Source organism: Geotrypetes seraphini, chromosome 11 (genome assembly GCF_902459505.1).
Source record: "Geotrypetes seraphini chromosome 11, aGeoSer1.1, whole genome shotgun sequence".
NCBI lineage: Eukaryota > Metazoa > Chordata > Amphibia > Gymnophiona > Dermophiidae > Geotrypetes > Geotrypetes seraphini.
Genome location: NC_047094.1, coordinates 79269596 through 79297096, shown reverse-complemented (window position 1 = coordinate 79297096; position 27501 = coordinate 79269596). Strand labels below are relative to the sequence as shown.

General features: G+C 43.1%; 1 protein-coding gene across 4 annotated transcripts in view; it reads right to left on the bottom strand.

Moving 5' to 3' along the window:
• Positions 1-1542: 1542 nt before the first annotated feature.
• Positions 1543-27501, bottom strand: part of LOC117345672 (sialoadhesin-like) — a 71241-nt gene continuing 45282 nt past the window's right edge. For all 4 annotated transcript variants that reach the window (XM_033914661.1, XM_033914663.1, XM_033914660.1 and 1 more), the window contains 3 exons: positions 17804-17918; positions 13504-13675; positions 1543-2752 (listed from right to left, as the gene is read on the bottom strand). In XM_033914661.1, the coding sequence (XP_033770552.1) occupies positions 2678-2752; positions 13504-13675; positions 17804-17918 (362 nt within the window). In that variant the 3' untranslated portion in view covers positions 1543-2677. The remainder of the gene's footprint in view (positions 2753-13503; positions 13676-17803; positions 17919-27501) is intronic.

Here is a 27501-nt window from a genome sequence, read left to right as displayed (position 1 = left end):
GGTAATTCCGCACCTCAAATATTCTGTGCAATTCTGGTCACCACATCTGATAAAAGATATAGCAGAATTAAAAAAAGGTACAGAGAAGGGTGATGAAAATGATGAAAGGGATGGGACGACTTCCCTATGAAGAAAGGCTAAAGCGGCTAGGGTTCTTCAGGCTGGAGAAGAGATGGCTCAAGGGAGATATGATAGAGGTCTATAAAATACTGAGGGGAAGATTCTCTAATGTTCGTGGTAAAATCCAACGGGTCGCTGTCATGGCTGCTATTGTAACAATCTCAAAAAGGCGAATCATTCTTTAAAAAAGTGCATGCAAATGAGGTTTATGGAAAGTTGCTAAATTTGCATGTGCCGATCACTGGTGAGAGTGATCGGTATATGTGCAGAATATATAAAAAAAAGAAGACCCCAAATCAAAGATCAGCAGGAAGGATGCGCTCTCCCACTACCACCATAAAGCAACCCCCCAGACACACAGGCACCCCCCACTCCCTCCTGTCACTGCCATCTTGCCTCCAAAGACCCCCCCCATGCCTCTGACCCCACACTCCACTACCTTGTTCATAAAGACTGACCAGAGGGATGCCTACTCCCTCCGTCCAGCAGGCCATAGGAGGGGCCTTAAGCAACTTGGGCCAATCAAAACCTTAAGCCCCTCCCTGGCATATTCCAGGATGCGCCGGGGAGGGGAAGGCCCACCATTTTGAAGAGGCGGGCTTGCTGGCCGGAGGGAGTAGGCATCCCTTTGTCTGGTCTTTGTGAACAAGCTGGGGAAGGGGGGGGCGAGGGGGTCACCAGGGGTACAATGGTGGCCACAGCAGGAGGGAGTGGCAACTCTTCTGCTGCTGGGGAGGGGGTTGCTTTATGGCAGTGGTGGCGTGCTTTTATTCCCTTCACCCCCCAAAAAAAACCCCAACTGCTATAATTTATTTGAATCTTGTAAAAAAATTTTTTCATGAGCCACAGTAAAAACACACACCAGAGATGCGTTTTCACAGTGCCAGCATAGTACTGCCACCCCTGGACCAGTTGCTGATTTTTGGTCACCAAAAGCCAATGCCGTGCTTAGAGAATCACTTGGCAATGATGAAAATCACCCTGAGTGCTCATTTAAATACTGATGATCCTATTTGCATGGCAGAATTGGAGACTGCTAGGAAGCTCAGAAAATACCACGGTAAGCTGTTTTGATAATCCGCTGCTAAAATACATGCATGCTAAACTGACTGGAGCAGGTTTAGCGACCACATTAAAGGCAATATTAAGTTTTGAGAATCTTCCCCTGAGTGGATTAGAATGGGTAGATGTGAATTTCTTGCATATTCTTTCCACAAATACTAGGACTAGGGGGCATGTGATGAAGCTACTAAGCAGATTTAAAACTGGAGATACTATTTTTTCACTCAACATCTAATTAAACTCTGGAATTTGTTCAAGTTTATTAATACATTTGATGAATCGCCTATTAAAATTGCTAAGTGATGTACAAAATCCGAGTAAAGAATAATAAAGAGAAACTAACATTTTAACAATATGATTACATAAAATACAGACATGAATCGGGAGGGAAAAAAATTAAAAGTTACAATCTTAAATTTTTGGTAGAAAAAAGGAAAAAACAAAAGGTAAGGGGTAATTAATCCATAGCACAGTTAGGAGCATCTCTAAAAAATATAAAAGCTTCAGATATTAAAAGCATCATTAAATAGATAGGTTTTTAAAAATTTTTTAAATGTTGCGATGTCATTTTCAATTCTAATATATTGAGGCAGAGCGTTCCACCATTGAGGTCCCATCACTGTGAACATATCAGATCTTCTTGTTCCTATGATTTTCAGAGAGGGTACTGAAAGCAGATTTTGACCAGATGATCGAAGTGGATGTTGAGTACTGTGTGGGATTAGAAATCTAGATATAAATTGAGGTTCATTAGATGCTAGTGTTTTGAAAATAAGCAACATTATTTTAAAGATAATCCTATGACCGATTGGCAGCCAGTGGGCGTCTATCAGTAATGGTGTGACATGGTCATATTTTCTCACGTTATATATTAATTTGATGGCCGTATTTTGTATTAACTGAAGTCTCCTTTTTTTTTCTGGGTAATATTAAGAAGAAGTGCATTGCAGTAGTCAGGTTTTGCTATTACTAAGGAATGAATGAGTATCTTAATCGAAGTTAAACTGAGAAATTTGGCGATCGAGCGGATCAGTCGTAATTTGAAGAAGCAGTTTTTGACAGTAAGAGAAATGTGTTCGTGATAGATCAATTTATCGTCTATTATTACTCCGAGGATTTTTACAGAGGAGACTAAGTTGAGTGGAATATTATTAAGAATGAACGGATTTGACAGAGTTATGTGGTGAAAGCAGTTAGCAGGGTTTAAAAAAGGTTTGGTTAAATTTCCTAAAACAAAAGTCCACAAGCCATTATTAAGATGGACTTGGGGAAATCCATTGCTTATTCCTAGGATAAGCAGCATAAAATCTGTTTTACCCTTTGGGAACTTGCCAAGCACTTGTGACCTAGGTTGGCCACTATTTGGAAACAGGATACTGGGCTTGATGGACTTTCGGTCTGTCCCAGTATGGAAACTCTTATGTTCTTATGGTACCAGATGGCTACCAAACCTCATTTATTTCTCAGTGCAGTATTCTTGTTCCTTCTTGGTGTGTTATATATTGCAGTAAATCTGTTCAGACACAGTTTGCAGGACCTCAAAATTCTCATAATCCTCATCGATGATGCTCTGTAAAGAGAAAAAGCCAGGGTTAGATGTGTTAGCACTTTAGAATGGCAAGCTTATTAACTGGCGCTAATATCTTCACGCGCCTATTTTAGATTGTAAACAATTTTTATTGACATGAAAAACCCGCAGAAGTGAAAACAACAACAAATGCCTGCATAGAAGGAACAGAGGCATTATCCACATAAGCAAGTACAACATGACAAAAACATGGGTCAAGTATACCCACCCAAAAACCCCCAACTACCCCAAGTTCCCTCCACCCCCAAGCCCACCCCACCATCTCCCCCCTGCCCCCCCTTTACGCGTCTATTTTAAAACATCACATCTATTTGAATTTATAAAATATCACACATGCATGCAGTTACCAGTATTAACATCAGATGGTGTAAATGTTAGCATGTACATACCATATGTACATGCATAAATTAAAGCATTTTATAATCTATTCAAGTTTCAAGTTTATTTTTAACTTATTGAATCGCTTAATTTAATTTGCTAAGCAATTTACAAATAAAAAAGGGAGAGAAAGGTGTATACATAATTAATTAAATAGGTTTGACATACTGACATACAAACTAACAAGAACATAAGGGAAGAAAGGGCAGAACTACAATTGTATCTATAAAGGTAACATAAATGGTAAAAACAGCAGGTAAGGTGAAAAAAAAATTGAAAGAGGAAAAGAAAAAAGAAGAGAGAAAAAAAAAAAAAATCATAAAATATGATTTATAAGTTAAAAGCATCTTTAAAAAGGAAGCTCTTCAGAATACCTTTAAAATGTTTTAGATCATTTTCCTCTCTTATATACTGAGGTAAAGTGTTCCACAGTTGTGGAGCCATTACAGAAAAAATATCAGGACGACAAGTTCCAATAACTTTTAAAGATGGAACTGTTAAGAGTTTTTGATTAGTGGACCTTAAAGAACGGGATGTATTATGGGGAATAAGTAATTTATTAATGAATTGGGGTTCGTTTGAGGACAACGTTTTAAAAACTAAAAGCAGAATTTTAAAAGTAATGCGATGGGTGACAGGAAGCCAGAGTGAATCAATCAGGAGTGGTGTAACATGATCAAATTTTTTACGGTTGTATATTAATTTGATGGCGGTATTTTGAACGATCTGAAGTCGCCTCTTTTCTTTTTGAGTGACATTTATTAATAAAGAGTTACAATAGTCAAGTTTTGAGATAATTAACAAATGGATCAATATATTAAGTGATTTTCGCTCTAAAAATTTGGTGATTAAGCGGATCATACGCAGTCTATAGAAACAAGATCTGACAGTGTTAGTTATGTGTTCATGGAAAGATAACCTATCATCTATAATAATACCTAATATTTTTAGGGATTTTACTGAGTTTAGATGAACATTGTCTAAAGTAAATGGAGCACTTATACTTATGTCTTTTTTCCAGGGGAAAAATAATGTAATAATGTATTCACATAAGTGCTGACTCCACCCACATTTTGCCCAAACTTCGTACCTGTGCACATCCACAGTGAAAATATGTGCCGCAAGTCAGTATTTTATATGAAGCTATTGAGGCACATAAATGGTACAATACCAGCACTTACATGCATTCCTAGCACCTAAAATTAGCCAGTTATAAAATAATCCTTTATTGGAGCAATTCTATGAAGAAGGCACAACCATTTAGACCAGTGGTCTCAAACTCAAACCCTTTGCAGGGCCACATTTTGGATTTATAGGTACTTGGAGGGCTGCAGAAAAATAGTTAATGTCTTATTAAAGAAATAACAATTTTGCATGAGGTAAAACTCTTTATAGTTTATAAATCTCCCCCCTTACCCCCTAAAGGCTTGCATGTTCTTCCCTTCTTTGCAGCATCCTACAGCTTCCTCCCTGGCCTACAGGTCTTAGTTTCAGCTAATTACCGCAGCCTGCAGACAGGATCGCCGGTGCTGTAGCGTTCCTTGTAGGCTACCATCGGCTTCCGCAGCATGTTCCCTCTGACGTGGTCCTGCCCCTCCTCTGATGGCAGGATCGCGGCAGAGGAAATGTGCTGCTGAGGACAACGGCAGCTTGCAAGGATCACTACAGCACTGGAAATCCTCTCTGCAGGCTGCGGTAATTAACTGAAGGTAAGAGCAGGAGGCCAGGAAGGAAGCCAGAAGATGCTGCAAAGAGTGGGAAACACTAGTACAGACCGCAGGCCACAAAATAGTGCCTGGCAGGCCACATGTAGCCCCCGGGCCATGAGTTTTGAGACCACTGATTTAGACCAAAAAGATACAAGGCCACATAGCACGTCAAACAGCAAACACCCGGAGGAGTGATAACTGCTGCCAAAAAGCTTTTTAAAGACTTTACTATAATAAAGGTAGTTTGCCTACATCTAGATCAGGGATCTCAAAGTCCCTCCTTGAGGGCCGTAATCCAGTTGGGTTTTCAGGATTTCCCCAATGAATATGCATTGAAAGCAGTGCATGCACATAGATTTCATGCATATTCATTGAGGAAATCCTGAAAGCCCAACTGGGATTGCAGCCCTCAAGGAGGGACTTTGAGACCCCTTATCTAGATGCATTTATTTACCAGCCTACAGTATATGTGTGTATGAGTTCATATGTCCGTGTAAATGCTGAAAGTCTACTTAAGTGCTGTTCTGTAAACATGTACATATCCAGTGGCTTAGCGAGGGAGGTTGGTACCCGGACTGTCATCACCACACTGTGTGCCTCTCCACCCCCCCCCCCCCCTGCATACCACTTGAAATGTTTGCTGGTGCAAGCAGTATCTTCCACCTGCTGCTCACGCTCGGCCTCGGCGCCCTTCTGACATCACATCCTGGTCCAGCAACCAGGAAGTGATGTTAGAAAGGAGCCAAGTCTGGTGCGAGCAGTAAGTGGAAGATGCTGCTCACGCCGGCGAACATTTCAAGAGGAACGTGGGGGGGGGGGGGAGGAGAGATGCAGGTGTCCCCCCAAAGAAGGGCCACATCCCCACCCCGCCTTACTACGTCATTGCACATATCTTATGTAGTGTATATGACACATGAGCTCACACATATGCAGAGTCTAGGTGAGACTTAGATTTATAGAATGCTATAAGTCATGCACTGATCTCTGGCATTTAAGCTGCTCTCGTTTGTTTTTACATTTTTACATAATATTACATAATATTACACTGACTTATTTGTAAAAAAATAAAGTCTACTCAGTCCATCTGGGCTTTCGGAAAGTGCCCAAGACTTGGCTTTTTGAGAGATTATTGGATAGATTACAACAGATAATGTTTTTAATTTTTAATTTATGGGATTATGGGTTAGTTACAAAACTGGTTTACTTTTTTCTTTATTGTTTGGTTAGTAGATGAAATTAAATTATGTATTTAATGATATTTATGTATATTGATTAACTGTTGTACCCTGTTGTTGGGCATACAGTATAATGATATATATTTATTTTAGTATTTATATACCATTTATAGTCTAAGTGGTTTACATTCAGGTACTCAAGCATTTTTCTCTACTTGTCCCAGTGGGTTCAGTAGGGCAATGGGGGATTAAATGGCTTGTCCAATGTCACAAGGAGCAGTGTAGCTCTAGCCACTGCACCAAAACACTCTCTCAAATCTTGCCTCGCAAACTGAGCATTGACTCGATATGCGATCTCCCGCTCCCGAGAACTGGCATCACCCCCCATCTGTCTGCCCAAACCCACACTGTGATCGGGCACTGGCACGCAGCACCAACCCACAGGTGCCAAAAGAGCCTGCCGCTGATCTCTGCTGGGCCTTGAGCATTTGCGCATGCTCAGGGTCTTCTGGCTCCCACTCTATCTGAGATTCTAATGAGAAACCGAGAATCTCATTAGAATCTCAGAGAGAGCGGAAGCCAGAAGGCCTTGAGCATGCACAGATGCTCAAGCAAGCAGAGATCATTGGCAGGCGGCAGGCTCTTTCGGCACTGGCACATCCTGTGGGTTGGGCGGGCAGATGGGGCGATGCTGGATCTCGGGGGCAGGATGCGCGAAGCTGGTTCCTGGGGGTGGAAGTGCGCCAGTGACCTTGGGGGTTGGGAGGGGGGTCTTTTGAGGATGTGGAACGAATCGCCCATATTTCCATTACCTTCTATGGGGAAAGTTGCTTTGATATATGAGCACTTTGGTTTACGAGCATGCTTCTGGAATGAATTATGCTCGCAAACCAAGGTTCCACTGTAATTCCTTTGGAGGCCTCTTGGGACTAGGACTGGGGTTGCTGCACATGCCGCATGCACAGCACCTAGGAAATGAGCATCTCAATCATTGATCGATGGTAACACCTACTGGCCAGATGAAGGATGTACAGGTACATTCACAATCTGGTCTATGACTCCCAAGGCCAGATTCTCAAAACTAAAATCTGCCTTTAATGTGCTCGCTACACCAGTTCCAGCTGGCTTAGCATGCAGGTATTTTAGCAGCAGATTATCAAAACGGCTTACCGAGGTCTTTTATAAGTTTTCTAACAGTCTCCGATACTGCCATGCAAATGCAGTACAACAAGGTCATTAATATTAAAATTATCACTCCAAGCGATTCTTTATAATCACTGAGTGATTCTTTAACCTTGTTGTGCTACATTTGCGGTCAAAATTTGCTGACAGGTCTGAGATGTAATTTCTGTACTTTCTGATCAGTGCCTGAGGAATGACTGGCTCAGACACTGACAGGAAAGTAAGGCCTGACAGCTCAGAACCCCTTTCCACCCCCCCCCCCCCACACACACCACACACATGCATATTAAAATAATAATAATTTTTAAAAAAATTAAAGATTGGCAGGAGAGATGCCCACTCTTTCCTGCTGTGTCACCTAATCATCTGACTCTGCTAACTTCCCCCCCTCCCTGGCAGCGGAAGGGATTCCCACTCCCTCCCAATACACCCTGACACCCCTTGTGCTTCCAGCGACCCCTGTCCCTCCAATCCTTCCCCTTCCCCTTATCTTATTTACAATGGCTGGCCAGCAGACCCGCCTCTTCAAAATGGCAGGCCTTCCCGTCCCCGGTGTATCCTGGATGGGAGGAGCCTTAGATAGCTGAGCCAATCAGAGCTTTAGACCCCTCCCCAGATGTACCGGGCAGGAGCCTAAGGCTCTGATTGGCCCAGATACCTAAGGTTCCTCCCATAGGAGGGGCCTTAAACAACCTGAGCGAATCAGATACTCAGGCCCAGATGCACCAGGGAGGGTTAGGCCCACCATTTTGAAGAGGCGGGCCTGCTGACTGAAGGGAGTAGGCATCCCTCATGCCAGTCATTGTAAAGTAAGGAGAAGGGGCAGGGGTCGTCAGAGCTATTCTTTGACCCATTTTTCATTGTCACTGCCTCAAATTAGCCTCTGCTTTCCTTCCTCTCTTTTGCCTTTTTCATTCCTTCCCATGTTAAATTAGCTAATTTGCTACCAGAACCTCTCTCAGTACATACTGTAGTTTCTCCCATTTTAATATCATTTATGTGTAAATCTCAGCTCCTGCACCCAGTGACGTACCTAGCATATGTGACACCCAGGGCCCATCATTTTTGACCCCCCCATCTATATAAAAAATATTATTTTTAGTAACAATCCACATATCGCACAAGAGTGTACCTAGGAAAAGGCAGCATCTTAAACACTGCAGTGAGCACTAAAACACCAACACATACATTGTAAAACTAAACAAGCCAAATCCCGCAGTCAATTGATCTTGTACAGTCGATGCTATCAGAAAGCCATGTCCCTTCATACACACAGGCAGATACACCCTCGCCCAATATGGAATAATCACAAACTAAAAATAGAAATATGTAGACAAAAGTTAAACTGAACCGCCAAGAAACCAGACTGCATACAATGCAACACCACAACACCACAAAAACAGTGACACATGTCCCCTAATACTTTGCAAAATATAAAGACAGAAGATGTAAATTTGAAAAAACTGATACATAACAATCACTACTTTACAAATTAACAAATAAAAATAAAATAAATAATGAGAAATAAGAAAATACCATTTTATTGGACTAATCCATTTTTCAATTAGCTTTCAGAGGCCAAATCTTTCTTCAGAACAATACAATATACTGCTGTTATGGTATCCTGTCCTGAGGAAAGGGATTTAGTCCAAAAATTGCCTTATTTCCATTTCCTATTTATAAACTTTTATCAATACAGTTACAATACTATTTGATTCTAAGTAAAGCAACAAAAAAATCTTTCTACCTTTTGTCGTTTCTGCTTTAATCATCTTCTTTGCTCTCTTCTTTCTATACAGCATTTGTCCTCTCTCCCTTCCATGCAACATCTGCCCTCTCTTTGCCCCTTCCACCCAGCTTCTGCCCTCTCTCTCAACCAATTCCATCTATTGCCCACACTCTCTCTGCCCCTTCCATCTACTGTCACCCTCTCTCTCTTCCATATGGCATATTCCCTCTTTCTATGTCCCTTCAATAAACTGTATATCTGGGGTCCCTTCTCTCCTTTGCACAAGATTCATTTCAGCTTAACCCCTATCCATTTTTCTATCTCCACCCCCTCCCCTATGCTTTGGCATCTCTCTCTTTCTCTTTCTCTTCTCCTTTCCTTCCTTCCTTCCCACTCCACACCATGGTGTGGTATCTCTATCTCCTTCCCTTCCCTCATGCCATGGCATCTCTTCCTCCCCCTCCATGGTCTGGTATCTCCTTTCCTTTTTTCCTTTCCCTTCCTCCCATGGACTTGGTATTTCTGGTTCCTCTCCCTTGTCTTTCTTCTCTCTCCTTCCCTCTCTCTCCCCAATTGGGTGCTGCAGCAGCAGCATTTCTCCCCCCTTGCCTGTGCAGTATTTCTACCCTCCCCCCTTCCCTTTGCAGCATTTCTACCCTTCCCCCTTCCCAGTGCAGCACTTCTACCCTCCCTCCTTCCCTGCCCAACATGTATACCCTCCCCCCTTCCCTGCCCAGCATGTCTGGCCGGCTCCCCTGCTGAAAGCTGCGGGCTTCCGCTCCTCGCACGATCCGCGGCTGCATCGGAAGCTTTCTCTCTGACGTCATGCGGATCGCGCGAAGAGTGGACGCCTGTGGCTTTCCGCAGGGGAGCCGGCCAGAAGATGAGCAATGCCGGTGAGCACCCGCGGACACCCCTGTTTACTGCCTCTACTGCTGGTTAAGGAAAGAAGCAGCGGCAGAATAGGGAGGGTGGCTGGCTGTGCACTAGAGAGTTGCACAGGGACAGAAGTCCCACCCGTCCCCATGAGGAATCCCTCCGAACCCACCCATCCCTGCGAGGAATCCCCTCGGTCCCCACCCGTCCCCCGCAAGGAATCCCCTTCGTCCCCACCCGTCCCTATAAACTTCAGAAATAGTTATTTCATTTAATTATGCTACTGAATTAAAGGCTCTGGTACAGACCCATTTACAAATAAACATAGACACTTTATTAATTTGGAAATATTAATTGGGAAGTATACATACTTTTTAAATGGGTTTTTACCAGAGCCTCTAATGTAAATATAAAATATAAATGCTCAGCTGATGAGAACCCCCAAGCTGTCAGCTGAGGACTTCCTTTGCAGTTGGCCGGGGGTCCCTTTTGCAAAGCTTGGCAGGCAGCAGTAGCGGCCCTGAGTCACAGATGCTGGCACCTCAGTGGCTCATGGATGTTGCCAGTGACTGCTGTGCTTGATGGAGGGGAGCTCTGGCTGTCTCTAGAGGAGGTCCTCTGCCGGCAGTGCACGGGAATCCCCACCAATCACAGCAAGGGTCAGCAAGTACTTCAACACTGTAGAAAAAAACCCAGAAATGCATTTCCTTTTCTTTTAAACACAATACAAAGACATCTGTTATATACATTTCCCAAAGCTAACATATTTTAGTCAATAAATTCGTTTTCTACCTTTGTTGTCTGGAGACTTATTTTTCCACAAAGTTGGTCCCAGTTTCTTTTTTCCGCTTTCCCATCTTCTGTAAATTCTTCTGTTGCTGTCCATTGGTTCCTCCTACCATGGTCCAGCATTTACCCCTTTCTCATCTTTCACCCCTGCCCACCAGTCTCATGCCCAACATTTCTCCTTCTATCACTCCTCTCCAGCACCATGCCACATCTCTCCCTCCATTCCCTTCACCACTATGTCCAAAATTCCTCCCTCTTGCATCCATTTCAATCTGTCCGTTCCACCACAATATTTCTCCCTCTCATCTGTACCTCACTCCCTCCCTATGACCAAAAATTATCCTTTCTTCCATTCCCCGTGTACACAATCATCTATTTCCCTCACTTCCTCTCTACCAAGTCCATGCCTTCTGTGTCCAAAAATGCATTCTCTCCCCCAAGTTTCAAGTTTCAAGTTTATTAAGTCTTGATGAATCGCCTATATAATTTGCTAGGCGATGTACAATAAAAATGACATGTATTAATAAATGAAACAAGTACAATGTTAAAAATGACATAAAAACAAATTTGTTGTGTAAACATATAACATACTTTACAAACTGATCAAAAACCTAATTTCACAATAATGTGAGGGTAAAACATACAAGACATGTGAGGCTAAATAGGGGAGTAGTTACAATTTTGATAGAAGAGAAGAAGAAACATAAAAGGGAAAAACAAAAGGTGGGTAAAAGATGGCTGTTTTTTTTTAAAAAAAGAAAAAACTGAAAATGTATATAAAATTATCAATTTTTACTACTCATAATAACCATACGCATCTTTAAAAAGAAAGGTTTTTAGCATTTTTTTAAACTGTGTTAGGTCTTTTAGTTCTCTGATGTGTTGGGGTAAAAGATTCCACGATTGAGGGGCATTAACTGAGAACATGTCCTGTCTTCTGGTTCCTATCATTTTAATAGATGGAACTGTAAGAAGATTAGTTGAAGATGAACGAAGTGAGCGTGTTGTACTATATGGGATAAGCCATCTGTTAATAAATTGGGGTTCATTGTAATTTAAAGCTTTGAACACCAGAAGCAACAATTTAAAGGTGAAGCGATGGCTTATAGGAAGCCAATGAGATTTAACCAACAGCGGAGTAACGTGGTCATATTTTTTAGCTTTGTAAATTAGTTTCACGGCGGTGTTTTGTATGAGTTGAAGCCTTCTTTTTTCCTTTTGAGTTATATTAATGAGAAGAGAATTGCAATAATCTAATTTAGTCATAATGAGGGAATGAATGAGAATGTTGATTGATTCTGGTTCTAAGAATTTTGTAAGTGATCGAATCAAACGAAGTTTGTAGAAACAAGATTTAACTATATTATTTATGTAATCATGATAAGAAAGCTTATCGTCGATCATAACTCCTAATATTTTTAAAGAAGTGACCTGTTCTAAATTGGTGTTATTGATCGAAATTGGAGAACTCAGAATTATATCTTTTTTCCAAGGGAAAAGCATCGTTTTTGTTTTGTTAATGTTTAAAGATAATTTATTTATAGTTAACCAATTTTTTATTGTTACCAGTTTATTGTTAATTGCTGCTATGTCGTCAGTGCTTTCTGGATCCAATGGATGAATGAGCTGAATATCATCTGCATAGACAAAAGCTGTGAAACCTAGAGATTGTGCTATGTTTAGAAGTGGTGACAGAAATATATTGAATAGAAGAGGAGATAATTTTGAACCTTGCGGGATACCATATTCTAATGAATAGCTTTTGGATATACTATTGTTAAATCTAATGAAAGAAGAGCGGTTAGACAAAAAAGAATTAAACCATTCAAGAGCTTGGTCAATGATTCCAATAGATTCTAGTCGATTAATTAACAGGTTGTGGTCAATGGTATCAAAAGCGGCGGTTAGGTCTAAAGAAATTAGAACCACGGATCTATGGTGTTCAAGGAAGTAGTGAATGTTGTTAATTAATCCTAACATCTCTATCATTCCCTTCTTCTCTCCCAAGTTTATGCCTTCTGTGTCTAAAAATGCACTCCCTCCCCCACCTCTTTCCCTCCCTTCCTCCATCCTCTCTCCCAAGTTCATGCCTTCTGTGTCCAAAAACGCTTTCCCTCCCCCACCTCAGCATCTTTTTCCCTCCCTTCCTCCATCCTCTTTCCCAAGTTCATGTCTTGTGTCCAAAAACGCACTCCCTCCCCCACCTCATTCCCTCCCTTCCTCCATCCTCTCTCCCAAGTTCATTCTTTGTGTCAAAAAACGCACTCCCTCTCCCACCTCAGCATCTCTTTCCCTCCCTTCCTCTCTCCCAAGTTCATGCCTTCTGTATCTAAAAATGTTTTCCCTCCCCCACCTCAGCATCTCTTTCCCTCCCTTCCTGTCTCCCAAGTTCATGCCTTGTGTCCAAAATGCACTCCCTCCCCCACCTCAGCATCTCTTTCCCTCCCTTCCTGTCTTCCAAGTTCATGCCTTGTGTCCAAAAATGCACTCCCTCCCCCCTTTTGTGTTCCGCGTTTGCCTCTCAGCCCTCATCTTAGCAACTTTCTCAGCCAAATGGAGCTCGAGCCGCAAGGCTCATCTTCTATTTCATGCCTGCCCTGCTGCGCACACATAGCCGACCGGAAATCTTCCCCGATGTCAGCGCTGATGTCGGAGGGCAGGCTTTGCATTAGCCCTCCCTCCGACGTCAGCGCTGACATCGGGGAAGACTTCCGGTCGGCTATGTGTGAGCGGTAGGACAGGTAGGAACAGAAAACGAGCCTCGCGGCTTGAGTTGTATTTAACTCCGCGGGTCCCCCATCATCCCCGTTCAGCTCTCTCCTGTGCACCCCTTTGGGACGTGCACCCGGGGCGGACCTCCCCCCCCCACCTAGGTACGCCACTGCCTGCACCCACCTCTGTCTTCCTATTGTTGTAGATGTTGTAGGCGTTGTACTGCTTCATCTTCTTGGGTTTGTAATAATGAACAAGTTCCATCTTCATGTGTTCAGCATTTGTTGTCCTTTGTTTCTCTCTTGCTGGATTCTCTCGCGTAGATTTGTTATTAATCCGAAGCTCTGGATTCCTCCTGTAGAGATATTGATTTTCCAAAATTTGTTAAGCTTTGAAATGCCACACTGCCATGGTAGCTCTCTGTGTGGTGTATATACACAATGCGTCATTTCCTCGGTATATCTTATGCCTGTATGCAGAGACCAACAGCTACAGATCCATGCTTACAATTGGGCAAAACCAGGGCAGGTTCAGCCTCTTCAGACTCACCTTGGTGAAATGGTAAATGTAAGAGTGTGATTAAATTGGACCATGTATACATAAAAAGAGAAGCAGAAGAAACCAAGCTTAAGGGCATACAGCAAGGGACATCTTCACAGCAAGTAGAAATCGTATTTGGCTCAATATACAGCTACTGTGCATTTTATTTAGTTATTGAGATTTATTAATTGCCTTTATGAAGAGATTCACCCAAGGCGGATATAATTCAATATAAAACTTACAATTTTGTCAATAGTATAACAGTAGTAAAAAGACCAAATATAAACATAAATACAATGAGTGAGGTACAGTTAAATTCAGTAAATTGAAACTTAATACTAGGATTACCATGAAACAGTTTCAAAAATATATTTATTAACAGCACCGAAATTCAAATAAGAGAGATATAATACTCACTAAAAAGGAGACATAATACTTATGAAGCAACTAATAAGCATAAATCAGAACATTTAAATAAGGTTCATAGTCTAAAGCGCGCGAGTTAAGTTTTCAGTATAATGTGGGGGTTCACCCCTCACACCTACTTAACATGGCAGCGTGAGGCAGCGCAATCCCTATTAAGTAGAGTGGGGGGGTTCCCCCCCACACCCCCTGTCAGAGCCCTTTAAAATACGGTTTTTCTTCGGCGCGATTAAGCCCTGAGCTCAGTTGTCTGTGCTCGGTTGTCAGCGCGCCTTTGTCCTCATGCGCTTTTGACCCGTCACCCCAAATAACATAGCTATGACACTAACGTAGATTGGTTTTTAGCTGTGGTTGTCAAAAACTATTCATATATTCAAAGATGGCAGATAAACACTAGCATGATCCATCTAGTCTGTCCAGCAAGGTGACAAGAGTTATGTTCAGCACCAATATCCAGACAGAGGATAGTCCTGAATACATGGTAAGTGCCAAAATTTATCCAGATAGTGACAATAAAATATGGATAATTTAGGATAGCTTCTTTTCTGTCCTAGGTTATTTTATTCTATTTGATTCATTGCACTTTTAAACCACGTTCTACCCTAAAAATTAGGTCACAAAGTGGTTTACAACGTTATCAAAAGCACATACCCTCAGATTCTCTTACTGATGCCCCTGTTGGTGGCCACTGGTTGTGTGTCAATCACGCAACAATGGCAGTTAGAGAATTGCGCCTCAATCACCTACATAGGCGCAATTCACACAAAGAAAGACCAGAAATGTAGGCCCAGAAAACCCTGGCCTACATTTCTGGTGCCTATCTTTGCTGAGGGATCCCGACAATAGTCTTCAGCTTACCATCAGCTGATCGTGGTAGAGGAATCCCTGATCAGCTGAGCCAGCAGGACTCTCCAAAACCACGGCTTAAAACAACCTGAAACTAGCCTTAGAAGGCTACTGTCCTCCCCTTCCTACATGTTTCTACCTTTAATGTTACTTTTCTATCAATATTGTAGTTCACCCCCCCTTTCTAGTAAGTGAGTATTTATCTCAATAATGTCTATATGCTTTTTATACCCTAACTTTTAAAGTAAATTGTTTAGAAATTACTTGTAAGCGTTTTATCAAATTATTAATAAAACTTAGAAAACTTGGATTCCCCTGCTGCGATCAGCTGAGGCAGGGAGATCCCCGATTCCACTCTCTCTCTCTCTCCCACCCACCAATTGACTGATCCCCCCTGTACCCCTCTAAGGAGAGAATCCTCACCTTCCCCAACATCCTCACCCCGCCCCCCTTTGTACTAGCACTTCTCTCCATTGCGGCCTGCCCCTGTGGAAACAGGAAGTTGTCAGAGAGGGTGGGCCACAACTAGTGCTGCCCGATTCAGGGGAAAAAAAATTCAATTTGATTCAGCCTATTGAATTGTTTTTTTGATTCGATTTTCCTGCCCAATTGGATGTTTTTTTTCAAACATCCTGGTGGGTTTATTTTATAGCCTCTTCATCCCCTTTGCCTTCTGTGGTGTAAACAAAATAAACAAACAAAAAAGACTTTTCCTCTCTCTGTTAAATCCTAGCTCACGTTTGCGGTCTAACACCAGCTCTGGCAGGATATACGTTTCAAATCTGACATATTGTAATCACAAAATAGAAAATCAAATTAGTTTTTCTACCTTTTGTTGTCTGGTCATTATTAAAATCTTGTTGGTCCCAGGCTCTGGTTGTCTTCTGATAACTTGCTTGCCAGGGTCTTCTTCTTTCTCCGTGCTAACCATCCATCTGCCATCTCTGTCCTCCCCTTCCGTTTCCCTTCCCTCCCCAGGAGGTTTGGCATCTTTCCTTTTTGTTGTCTCCCTCCACAGAGCCACCTTTTCTTAACTACCCTTTCATCCAGCATCTATCCCTCCTTCCCCACCACCCCAGGGTCTACCATCTCTCCCTTTTTTTCCCCAACTACCCTCCTATCCAGTATCTCTATTCCCCCCTCCACACCATTCCTTGTGTCCTACTTCTCTCCCTTTCTGTTCCTTCCCTCCCTAAATCCCATGGTCCATCATCTCTCCCCCTCTCTTCTATTTTTAGACCCATTATTTCTTTCCCCCCAAAGTCCGGCATATGCACATCTCTTTGAACCCCCTTCCCTCCCTCCCTCTGTGTACTTCTACATTAGGGTCCACCTCCCCTGAAGGTCTGTCACCCCCTGAAGGCCTGCACCTCCCCCTGAAGGCCTGCACCCCACCCCTAAAGGCCTGTCTGTCCCTCCTGAAGGCCTTTGCCACCATCCCTGAAGACCTGTGCCACCATCCCTGAAGACCTGCCTGTCCCCCCCTTGAAGGCCTGTCTCCTCCCCTTGAAAGCTTGCTCCCCCTTAAAGGCCTGCATCCCACCCCTGAAGGCCTGCCTGTCCCCCCTTGAAGGCCTGTCCCCCCCTTGAAGGCCTGCATCCCCTCTGAAGGCCTGTGCCACCATCCCTGAAGGCATGTCCCCCCCTTGAAGGTCTGTCCCCCCTGAAGGCCTGCATTCCCCCTGAAGGCCTGCTTGCCTGTCCCCCCTGAAGGCCTGTCCCACCCCCCACCCTAGAAGGCCTGCATGTTCCCCATGGCCTCCCACTGGTGTCCAGCTTCCCCACGGCCTCCCCGCACTGTTTACCTTATAGGAGCAGCCTGCAGGTTGCTCCTATAAGGTAAATGGTGCGGGGAGGCCAGGGGGGAAGCTGGATGCCAGGGGGGAAGCTGGACGCTAGGGGGGGAAGCTGGACACCAAGGGGGGAAACCGGACACCATGGGGGAAATCGGACACCATGGGGGGAAACTGGACACCAGCACTTCCTGACTGAGCCTCCCCCCTTGCCCTCTAAAGCAGGTGTAGCAGCGGCTGGCCACTAAGAGCAGCGCTGTCGCTCCTGCTTTAGGGGGCGAGAGGGGAGGGTCAGCCGAATCGGGAAGCCGATTTTTTATGTTTTGAATCGATTCACCCGAAGTGAATCAGTGAACCGATTTGAATCGTGAATCGGGCAGCACTAGCCACAACGGAGAGAAGTGCCGGGATCGGTGGCAGGGCTGCTCTGTGAATCACTGCCACTGCCGCCGACAAATCTAAAGGTAGATGCAGAGGGGGGGATATGGGAAAAAATGCAATCGGAGGGAGAGGGTGAAAGGATTAGATGCTGGGAAGGGAAGCGGTAGAGACAGCTGACCAGTAGGTAGGCTGGCCGGCAGTAAGATGCTGCTCCTTCAAGAGTGCTGCATGAGGCTGACGCCTCAGTTATCCTCATTATAGGGCTGCCTCTGGGATGGGGCCAGTGCTTGGCTCCCTCAAACAAAAAGGCATTCCACTGCTCCTGGACCCCATAATTTTGGCCACATCCTTAGAAAGGATCAGGTGACAATAAGAAAATGAGATGTATTTATATGAATATTCAGTTAAAATATAAGGAGAAAGTCATCAGGAAAAGGAAGAAAGCTAAAAGAGTGGGTTTAACTGTGATTATTTCTGGAGCAATAAGGAAGTATACTCACGTTTTCCTGTGTATCCTGTAGAAGACACATCCAAGTATGAGGAGGACCAGAAAGGCACCACCCACAGCCCCAGAGATGATCCAAATCTCATTATTGCCCATGTAGCTGGTGTCTCCTGTAAGAGAAATACCGGTACTTGTTTTATTCTAGTCGGGAAAGCATCTTGAATCCTTTCCACAAAAGGAGAAAAGGCCCAGGTTAATTCTGACAGTGAAATTCTCTTCTGGTTTTGTCCCATTGTACCTCTGAACATATAGCTTTTTTTTTTTGTAGGGGGGAATTTCTCGTTATGTTACAAAAAAGAAACATTTTGGAAAAAATAGGCAAAATATAAAACAAAGAAGAAAAAAAATACATTCAATCATTCAAGTTCACCTCAAGGGAGATAAATGGAGATAACCAAACCACTAGCTGACCCCAAATTAACCAACTTAACTCTCAAATTTTCCAAGAAAAAATATCTGTTAACTCAAATTTTCCTTAGAAAAAAACACCAACATAAGATAAAAAATGGCTCCCACAGCTAATACGTGGAGGGGCATAATAAAAAAAAAACCTCTAAGTCCATTTTGGGCCTAAGTCGCTAGTTGCCCAAAGTCGGACATGTCCAAAGTCCATTCTCAAAAAATACGTCCAAAATATATATATATTTTTTGAAAATCATCTACTTGTACGTCTAGCTGTTTGATCATTCAGACTTTTAAGTCGTCTATCTTTATACCCCATTCTCATCCAAATATTTATCCAAGTCAAAAATACTTAGAACAAGAACTTTTGGATGTGGGAGGGGTCAGCAAAGTGATGGATTGGACACCCAGATATGGCAACAGAGTAGTAGGGCACCTTACAGGGCACTGCTGTGAACTTCACAAAAAGGGTGCCATATAAACATCTCAAAACTCCCTAGCAGGTCATGGTGAGCCTCCCAAAACCTGAAAAGCTGAGAGGAGAAAGAGAGAACAGTGGAACAAAAGAGTGAAAGAGAAGAATCTGGTAAGGAAGATGAGGAGAGGAGTTTTGAGTAGCAGTGGCATACTTAGGGCATGTGACATCCAGGGCTGATCATTTTTTAACCCCTCCTCCAATATAAAAACATATATTTTTAGTAAACCCCTCACCCCTTGGCACACCATTGGCACACCATTGGCTCACCCCTTGGCACACCATTGCCTGAGGAAAGGGGATTTTAGTCTCCAAAAGTAAGTAAAAAATGTACTAAAATTAGTCCAATAAAAAGATTACCTTATTTCCATTTTTCTATTTTAAATGTTTATCAATACAGCTACAATACTACTCAGCAAAAAAAGCAACAACAAAAAAATATATATTTTTTTACTTTTTGTGATCTCTGGTTTCTGCTTTCCTCATCTTCTCTTCACTCTTCATTCCATCCACCGTCAGCCCTCTTTCTCTGTGCCTTCCATTTTTCTCTTTCTATCTCCACTCCCTCCTCCTTGCTCTGGCATCTCTCTCTTCTCATTTCCTTCCTTCCTTCCCAACCCAACTCACCCCATGGTCTGGTATCTGCTTCCCTTCCCCCATGCCCTGGGATCTCTCTCCTTTCTTCTCCTTCCATCTCTCCCTCTCCCTCCATGCTCTGGCATCTCCTTTCCTTCCTTTCCCTCCCTTCCTTCCTTCTCCATGGTCTAGCATCTTTCTTTCCTCTTCTGCATGAGATACAATTAATTCCAACAGAGAATCTACCACCAGTTTTGAGAGCTCAATATCTCACTATTAAGAACAAGCCAGAGAGCTCTACTCCGACTGGCATTGCTGGAGAGGCTGGTGAAGAAATGAATTAATTAACTTTCTGGAAAATTCCCTGGAAGTGATTACCAAGAGAACTACTCTTATAGTGACGTTTGCCTTGGAATATGATAGAGATTTAATTCTTCTAACTTATTTCAGACATATTAATGAGCAATTTCTAGGTTCATCAGTCCATATATTTCCTGAAATATCTCAAGTGACACAGAAAAGAAGGAAGGATTTTTTTGACCTATCAGCCTAGAGTCCTGTCCCTGAGAGTTTCCTTTATATTAAAATTTCCAGCAAAATGTTGTGTTACGCTTGGTAGTAAAAATGTTTGTTTTTCTGAACCAAAGCAATTGCTGGATTTTATTGTGGCTAGAAAAGGGGGCGGAGTAATAATTAGACCAGTGGCCTCTTCTAAAGATTAATGCAAACCAGCTGACGACATTGTACTTCCAATTACTGTCTTCCTTAATATATATAATTTACCTCTGTATTTTGTTTTTGTTTTTGCTAGGTCCCTGAAATATTATGGACTAAATAATGATTATTTCTTATAGTTAGATGATTTGTTGTTTTTCACCACAAATTTTCTTGAGAATTTATTGTATTCAAGTATTGTATGCTTCTCTTTAGGTATTTAAATCTATAAATTTAAAAAAAGAAAACTTTGTGAAAAATTCTCTTCTGCTATAGCACCAAGTTGGATGGAGGAATAACTTTAACAAACTGAATAAAGCCTTCAAGTAAGTTTTTTGGATCAAAGATATTAAACAGCATAGAACTTCACGGTCCTGTGGTATATAAACTGTTGTTGTTATTATTATTATTATATATATGTTATTAGTGTTGAAACTGAAGACTGCTGCATATTCATATTATAAGTCATTGAATAGAGTGGGGACCTTGTGATAGGGATCCATTTTTGCTGATGTTTCAGTCTGATGCACTGGATATACAGTGGTACCTTGGTTTACGAGCATAATTAGTTCCAGAAGCATGTTCGTAAACCAAAATACTCGTATATCAAAGTGAGTTTCCCCATAGGAACTAAGGGAAACTCGCTTGATTCGTTCCCACTCACCCCATCCACCGAGGCCAGCAGCACTGCTCTATCCCCCCCTACGAGAATCGGCATTGCTCCCCTCGAAGGTCACCCCTGTGTGATCCTGCACCCTCCCCCCTGCGACCCGGCACCCCCCCGCCACGATTCGGCACCTCCCTGCTGCGATCTGAAGTCCCCCAGATCCACCCAAACAGGCTTCTTACTTCCAACTCGGCCTTGGCACCGGCACTGGCATCTCCTGTGCATTGGTGCCGGTGCCCGAAGATCGGCCTCCTCTTCTTTGCTGGGCCTTGAGCATCTGCGCATGCTCAAGGCCTGCGAGTTAACGCTCTCTCCGAGATTCTCGGAGATCTCGGAGAGAGCGTGAACTCGCAGGCCTTGAACATGCGCAGATGCTCAAGGCCCAGCAAAGAAGAGGAGGCCAATCTTCGAGCACTGGCACCAACGCACAGGACATGCCGGTGCGGTGCCAAGGCCGAGATGGAAGTAAGAAGCCTGTTCAGGTGGGTCTGGGGGACTTCAGATCGCGGTGGAGGGTGCCGGATCACGGCGGGGTGTGCCAAATTGCAGCAGGGGGGTGCCGGATCGCAGGGGGGGGGAGTGCCGGATCGCAGGGGGCGCTGCTCATAAATCGAGGCACGCTCGATTTCCAAGGCGCCGATTTTGCAAATGTTTTGCTCGTCTTGCAAAACACTCACAAACCGGTGCACTCGTAAACCGAGGTACCACTGTACTGTGCAAGCACAATGGACATTGTTTTGAAGGTACATGGACACTAGATTTAGATCCTGTGATTGACAATGGTGAGGCAATAATATTAGATGTTTGATAAATCATTTAATGCAGAGTTTCTCAACTTCTTCAAGCCAAGTACCCCTAAGTCTAGCAAATATCATCCAAGTACCCCCACCCAATCTCTGCCCCAGAGTTGCCCAAGCTCCGACCTTGACCCCACCCCATAATAATAGTACTAATTGTAATGCAGTTTCTTCCATTCATTTTTCATAAACACACAATATAACCTTATTAATACATAATAGTAAACACAAAGCACACTGTATGCAGAGAAAATGTTAATTATATCATTTATATTCATTTTTTTTTCCCAAAGAGGTCAAGGCAAATGACGTTAAAATATGCAATGTCACCTCAGTAACAACTATAGAAAAATAGACAAATATAGTGCAAAATATAGATAGCAGTTATAGATTCTCATAACTGACACATTTCGATCACTAAATTGAAAATGAAATCATTTCTCCTGCCTTTGTTTTCTGTGATTTCATGAGTCTTTCTTTCTGCCTCCTGCATGCTTTCTCTCCTCTGGACCTCATTCCCTTCCCCAACCAACATTTCTCTCTGTCCCTCCATTAGTCCAACTTTTCTTCCTCTTTCCTCCACCCCTATTGGCAACGTCTCCCTCTCTCTCTCTCATTGTCCATTTGTCTTTCTCTCATTCCCTCCTTTGTTGCAAAGGAAGTGGGAAAAGAGAGCGATCCAGTCTGATTAGGCAGTATAAGAAATTTTAAATAAACTTGAAACTACCATCCACTCTACTGCCACATTCAACATTTCTCCCTCCCCCTGGATCATGTGCAGCATTTTTCACCACTGCCCACCAATCCCATGCTCATTTCTCCTTCTATCACCCCTCTCCAGCACCATTCCACATCTCTCCCTCCATCACTATGTCCAACATTCCTCCCCCTTACATCCTCTTCAATCTGTCCCTCTTTCCTCTTTACCATATCCAACATTTCTCCCTCTCATCTTTCTCTTCCCCGTGCATCTCTACCTCATAGAAACATGATGGCAGATAAAGGCCATATGGCCCATCTAGTCTGCCCATCCACAGTAGCCATTATCTCTTTCTCTCTGAGAGATCCCACGTGCCTATCCCAGGCCCTGTTGAATTCAGACACAGTCTCTGTTTGCACCACCTCTTCCGGGAGACTGTTCCATGCATTTACCACCTTTTCCCTAAAAAAGTATTTCCTCAGATTACTCCGAAGCCTATCACCTCTTAACTTCATCCTATGCCCTCTCATTGCAGACTTTCCTTTCAAATGAAAGAAACTCAACTCATGCACATTGTGGTAAGCAGACTATGCCTGCTAGGAATGTTCCAGGAGCAGTGCACAAGTCAGGTTTAGGCTCCACACAATTACCTACTTTTAAAACCCAATTTCAGTCAGTGAATGAGTTTCCTTCTGTGTCCTGTAGAGGGAGTAGGAGGGAAGAACTGCAGGATTCCCATCCCCCACACAAGCCTAGGGTGATTAACAGGAAATCACTTCCTCCTGAGGGTTTGGGGCGGGGCTGCAGACTCCTTAACCTGAAGTCCCAGTTTCTGGAGAATCAGAAGCAGCAGGGACTTGTAGAGGACAGGTTCCAGCGCTCAGGGCTGAGAGCTCTGAATGTCAGCCAAACTCCAGAAGCTATGGAGCTAACAGAGGCTGGTGAGGACATGTCTCTTAATCTACTGCAGGAGCCTCAGGATATGGAACTGGAAGCCAATGCTGAGTCAATTATTGAATTGCCTGGTGAAGATATGGAGATATGCTGTGTGAGAGGCAAGTGACTGACTATTGCATGTTTTTTTTGAAAGTTTGTTTTGTTAATGGCTTGCCTGTGCTGGCTACTTTAAGTCAGCTGAAGAACAAGAGAAATTATCTTTTGAACTTTGTAAAGAACTGTATTGTTGGAACTTGTTTTCCTTTTTTCTTTGGGAGAAGTGAACTGTTCCCAGTCCCAGACAGAGGGGTTAGCCCCGTGTTCATAGTGGTGGGATAGAGGGCCAATTTTCTTGGCAGATTAACACCACACGGAGCACTCTGTCTGGCCAGCACTCAGATGCTGAAGAAGCCAGTGTAATTACACTGACTTATTTGGAATTGATACAACTCTGAAGCTTGTGTATTTTGAGTTTTTACTTTTCTTTTGGATACATGCTGATGGACTATGAGTTTGTGAACTTTGGCAACTTATTTAGTTTTGCCTTATGGACATTGAGTCTGAGTTATAAACAGAATCATCCTGACAAAGCTTGATAATTATTTTTACTTTAAGAATTAAAGCTCAAGTTTATTTTGAAAAGAACTTACCTGGTGTGGTGGTGTCCTTATCTAAACACCATATTATTTTCCTTGTGCTGCCCGCAGCGGCTCACAAGAGGTTTTTCTTGTACCGGTGGCCCAAGACACCTTGCCCTGAGGCTGCCGGTTACAACATTTATATTATGTAGGTATTTAAATGCCTCTATCATATCTCCCCTCTCCCGTATTTCCTTCAAAGTATATAGATTGAGATCTTTAAATCAGCCCCCATACACCTTATTATAAAGACCACACACCATTCTAGTAGCCTTCCTCTAGACTGACTCCATCCTTTCTATATCTTTTTGAAGGTGCGGCCTCTCTCTCTATGCCCAACAATTTTCCTCTTTCTTCCTTTCCACATGTGCACCATCTCTTTCCCTCTCACTCACACACTCATGCCCAACAGTTCTCCCAAGTTAGTGCTTCCTTCCTCCTTCCCTTCTGTGTCCCATGTTCATACTCCTTCCCTTTCATCTGTGTCCCCCATCAGCTCTGACGTCAAAGAGAAGGCTTCTGGGTCAGCCACATGCAGCATGCAAAACCGCTGCCCACAACGCGTCCCTGTGTGACTGAAGACTGGAAGGAGCAGCCCTGAAGGAGGTAACTGGGATCATCCGCTGACCCAGAAGGCTTCCCTTTGACAACCGCTCTGACATCGGAGGGAAGCTTTTTCGGGTCAGTTTTGGCGGACAGGGGAATGCAGGAAGGAGGGCATGGGATCCCCCGCCGGTGGCGACACTTTGGCAGAGGTGGGGTGGTAGAAAAGAGGGCATGGGATCCCTAGTGGCAGCTGGAAATTTAGGAGGAAGGGAGGCGGGAGACCCACAGAGTGCCTTGTACCTCTAACAAGCGGCTTGCGTACTGTACCATGTGTTAAGAAACTTTGATTTAATGCTCTGTGCCTATGGATCCCTATCATAATTATTTATAATGAGAAGTAGTTATACATAGTGTTTACATTCCTGGAGGAAATGTCCATAAACTGCTGTTGAAACAGACATGGGAGAAGCCACTGCTTGCCTTGGATCGGTAGCATGTAATGCTGCTACTATTTGGGTTTTTGCTAGGTTTTTGTGACTTGGATTGGCCTCTGTGAAGAAAGGATACTGGGCTAGATGGGCCATTGGTTTGATCCAGTAAGGCTACTGTTATGATCTACTATTTATCCTGAAAATAGCACTTTCTATAGGTCATGCAGCAGTCTTCAGCTACAGTTTTTCTTCTCACCACTAGATGGGAGTATTTACTATGTTCCATTACCTAACCAAAAACTAACATTGGCCCAATATTTTAAAGGGACTTACTCGTATGTCAAATGCTGCTATAAAGATAAGCTCCTTATATGTGAATATTTCAGCAACACTAGATGGTGTATCTAGCATTTGTGACAAATGGGGTTGATCATTTTTCAACATCCCTCTCCTCTATATGAAAAAATATGACTTTTAGTAATAATCCACAAGATGCACAAGAGTGTACCTAAGAAAAGGCAGCATCTGCAGTGAACACTGGAACATCAATACATCCAATGTAAAACTAAACAAGCCAGATTAATACAGATCGATCCTGAACAGTCAAGGCTAACAGTAAACCATGTCTTTCATACACACAGAACACAAAAACACCCTTGCCCAGTAAGGAATAAGTAATCACAAACTAAAAATAGAAATATGTGGAAAAAAGCTAAAGAGAGCCACCAAGAAGCTGGACATTGCATACAATGCAACACCACAGAAACTGAAACAGTGATGCATGCCCCCTAATATTATGCAAAATATAAAGATAGAAGATGTAAACTTGATAAAACTGAGAAATTAAAATCATCACTCCCCCCCCCTTTACAAAACTATGCAACAGGTTTTTAGCACTGGCTGGCACGCTGAATTTTCTGCACTGCTCCAACACTCATAGGAATTCTATGATTGTTGGAGCTGCGCAGAATATTCAGGGTGCCGGCCGACACTAAAAAGATCTTGCACAGTTTTGTAATAGGATTTTTTTTTACATATTAACAAATAAAAATAAAACAATAAATAGAAAATAAGAAAATACCATTGTATTGGACTAATACATTTTTCAATTAGCTTTCAGAAGCCAAAACCTCCTTCCTCAGGCCAGTAGAGTATACTGCTGTTACGATATCCTATCGTGACCTGAGAAAGGGGTTTGGTCTCTGAAAGTTAGTCAAAAATGTATTAAAATTAGTCCACCGTATTTCCATTTTCTATTTAGAAACATTTATCAACACAGCTATAATGCTACTTTATCCTAAAGCATAAATAAAAAGGAAAATTTTTATCTACCTTTGTTGTCTCTGGTTTCTGCTTGCCTAGGGTTACCAGACATCCAGGAAAACCCAGACATATCCTTTTTTTTACAGGACTGTCTGGGTGCCCGGAGGGATTTCCAAAACCCAGCAGATTGTCCAGGTTTTGGAAGTCCCCAAGTTAGGGGGTCGTGTGTGGAGGGCCTTTGCACATTCATGGCGTTATGCCCATGGCTGGCCAGGGCATGGCATATGTGGCCACTTTGACCACTTGTATGTGAATCTTCATGTCTTACTGTTTTAACTCTCTGTACTTGCTCCAACCTTCAACCTGTCTTACTTGGGCTGTTTTTCCAACTTTGTTACCTTGTTTACCGACCCTGAAGCCCATCTGTGTGTAACAACTTAAGCATCTTGGTATGTGTACTGGGATAAGGAATAAAGTTCACACAGTGGTTAACTTCCCAGCTGGAAGATAAGAGGGACATGTGTTGTTTTCTGCAGAGATAGCATGTTATAGAGGATAAAGGTAGTATGAAAAAATGTACGTATATATGAAACACTGGGACGGTACTAAAATTAATCTTTCTGCAGCCATGGGAGGGCCGTGGACTGTACCTTTCCCTTGATCGTCTAGATTCCCGATCAGTATTGGAAAGGGGCGTGGCAGACATGGTAAAGTATTCTATTTGGTGTATATAGATATTCTTTGCTCATATCTTGTATATTATCTGATGTCTATCTGCATTATTTGGAATTATCTGATGTGTATGCAAAAAAGAATCATATTACTCTGAAGCTTTGTTGGAGGTAAATTCAACCCTTGTTAGATAAACATGTAGCAGAACAAATGGACATCGCCATGGTGACATCATATGCACCCATTCATGCGTGCAACATTAACATCCACACATGTGCAATGGCCCTCAAGACACAACTCCTAGCTTGGAGAGGTTTGTGTGGTGACGGGACTGGGGGCACAATGAGGCGGAGCTGGAAGCAGAATGCGGTGGGGCCAGGTGTTCTCTTTTATATAAAGAGGAAATCTGGCAACCCTATGCTTTCCTCATCTTCTCATCACTCTCTTCCTTCCATCCACTGTCTGCCCTCTCTCTGCCCCTTCCATATGGCATCTGCTCTCTTTCTATGCCCTTTTCAGAAACTGCCTCGACCTTCCATCTCTCCCTTGCCCCCATTGGGCTGGCATTCAACTTCTTCCTTCCCCTCCCCCCATGGTCTGACATCTCTGTCTTCTTCCATTCCATCCAGTGGCATAGTGAGAGAAGGAGGTGCCTTGCATGCCATGCTGTGCATCTCCTACTTTTCCTTGCCACTCGAGTGCCCCCCTGTGCACCTATTGAAATGTTTGTTGGCATGAGCATCATCTTCAACCTCCTGCTCGCATTGGCCTTGGTTCCTTTCTGATGTCATGTCCTGGTCCAGTGATATCAGAAGGGAGCCATCACGAGCAGCAGGTAGAAGATGTTGTTCATGCTGGTGAACATTTTAAGAGGTA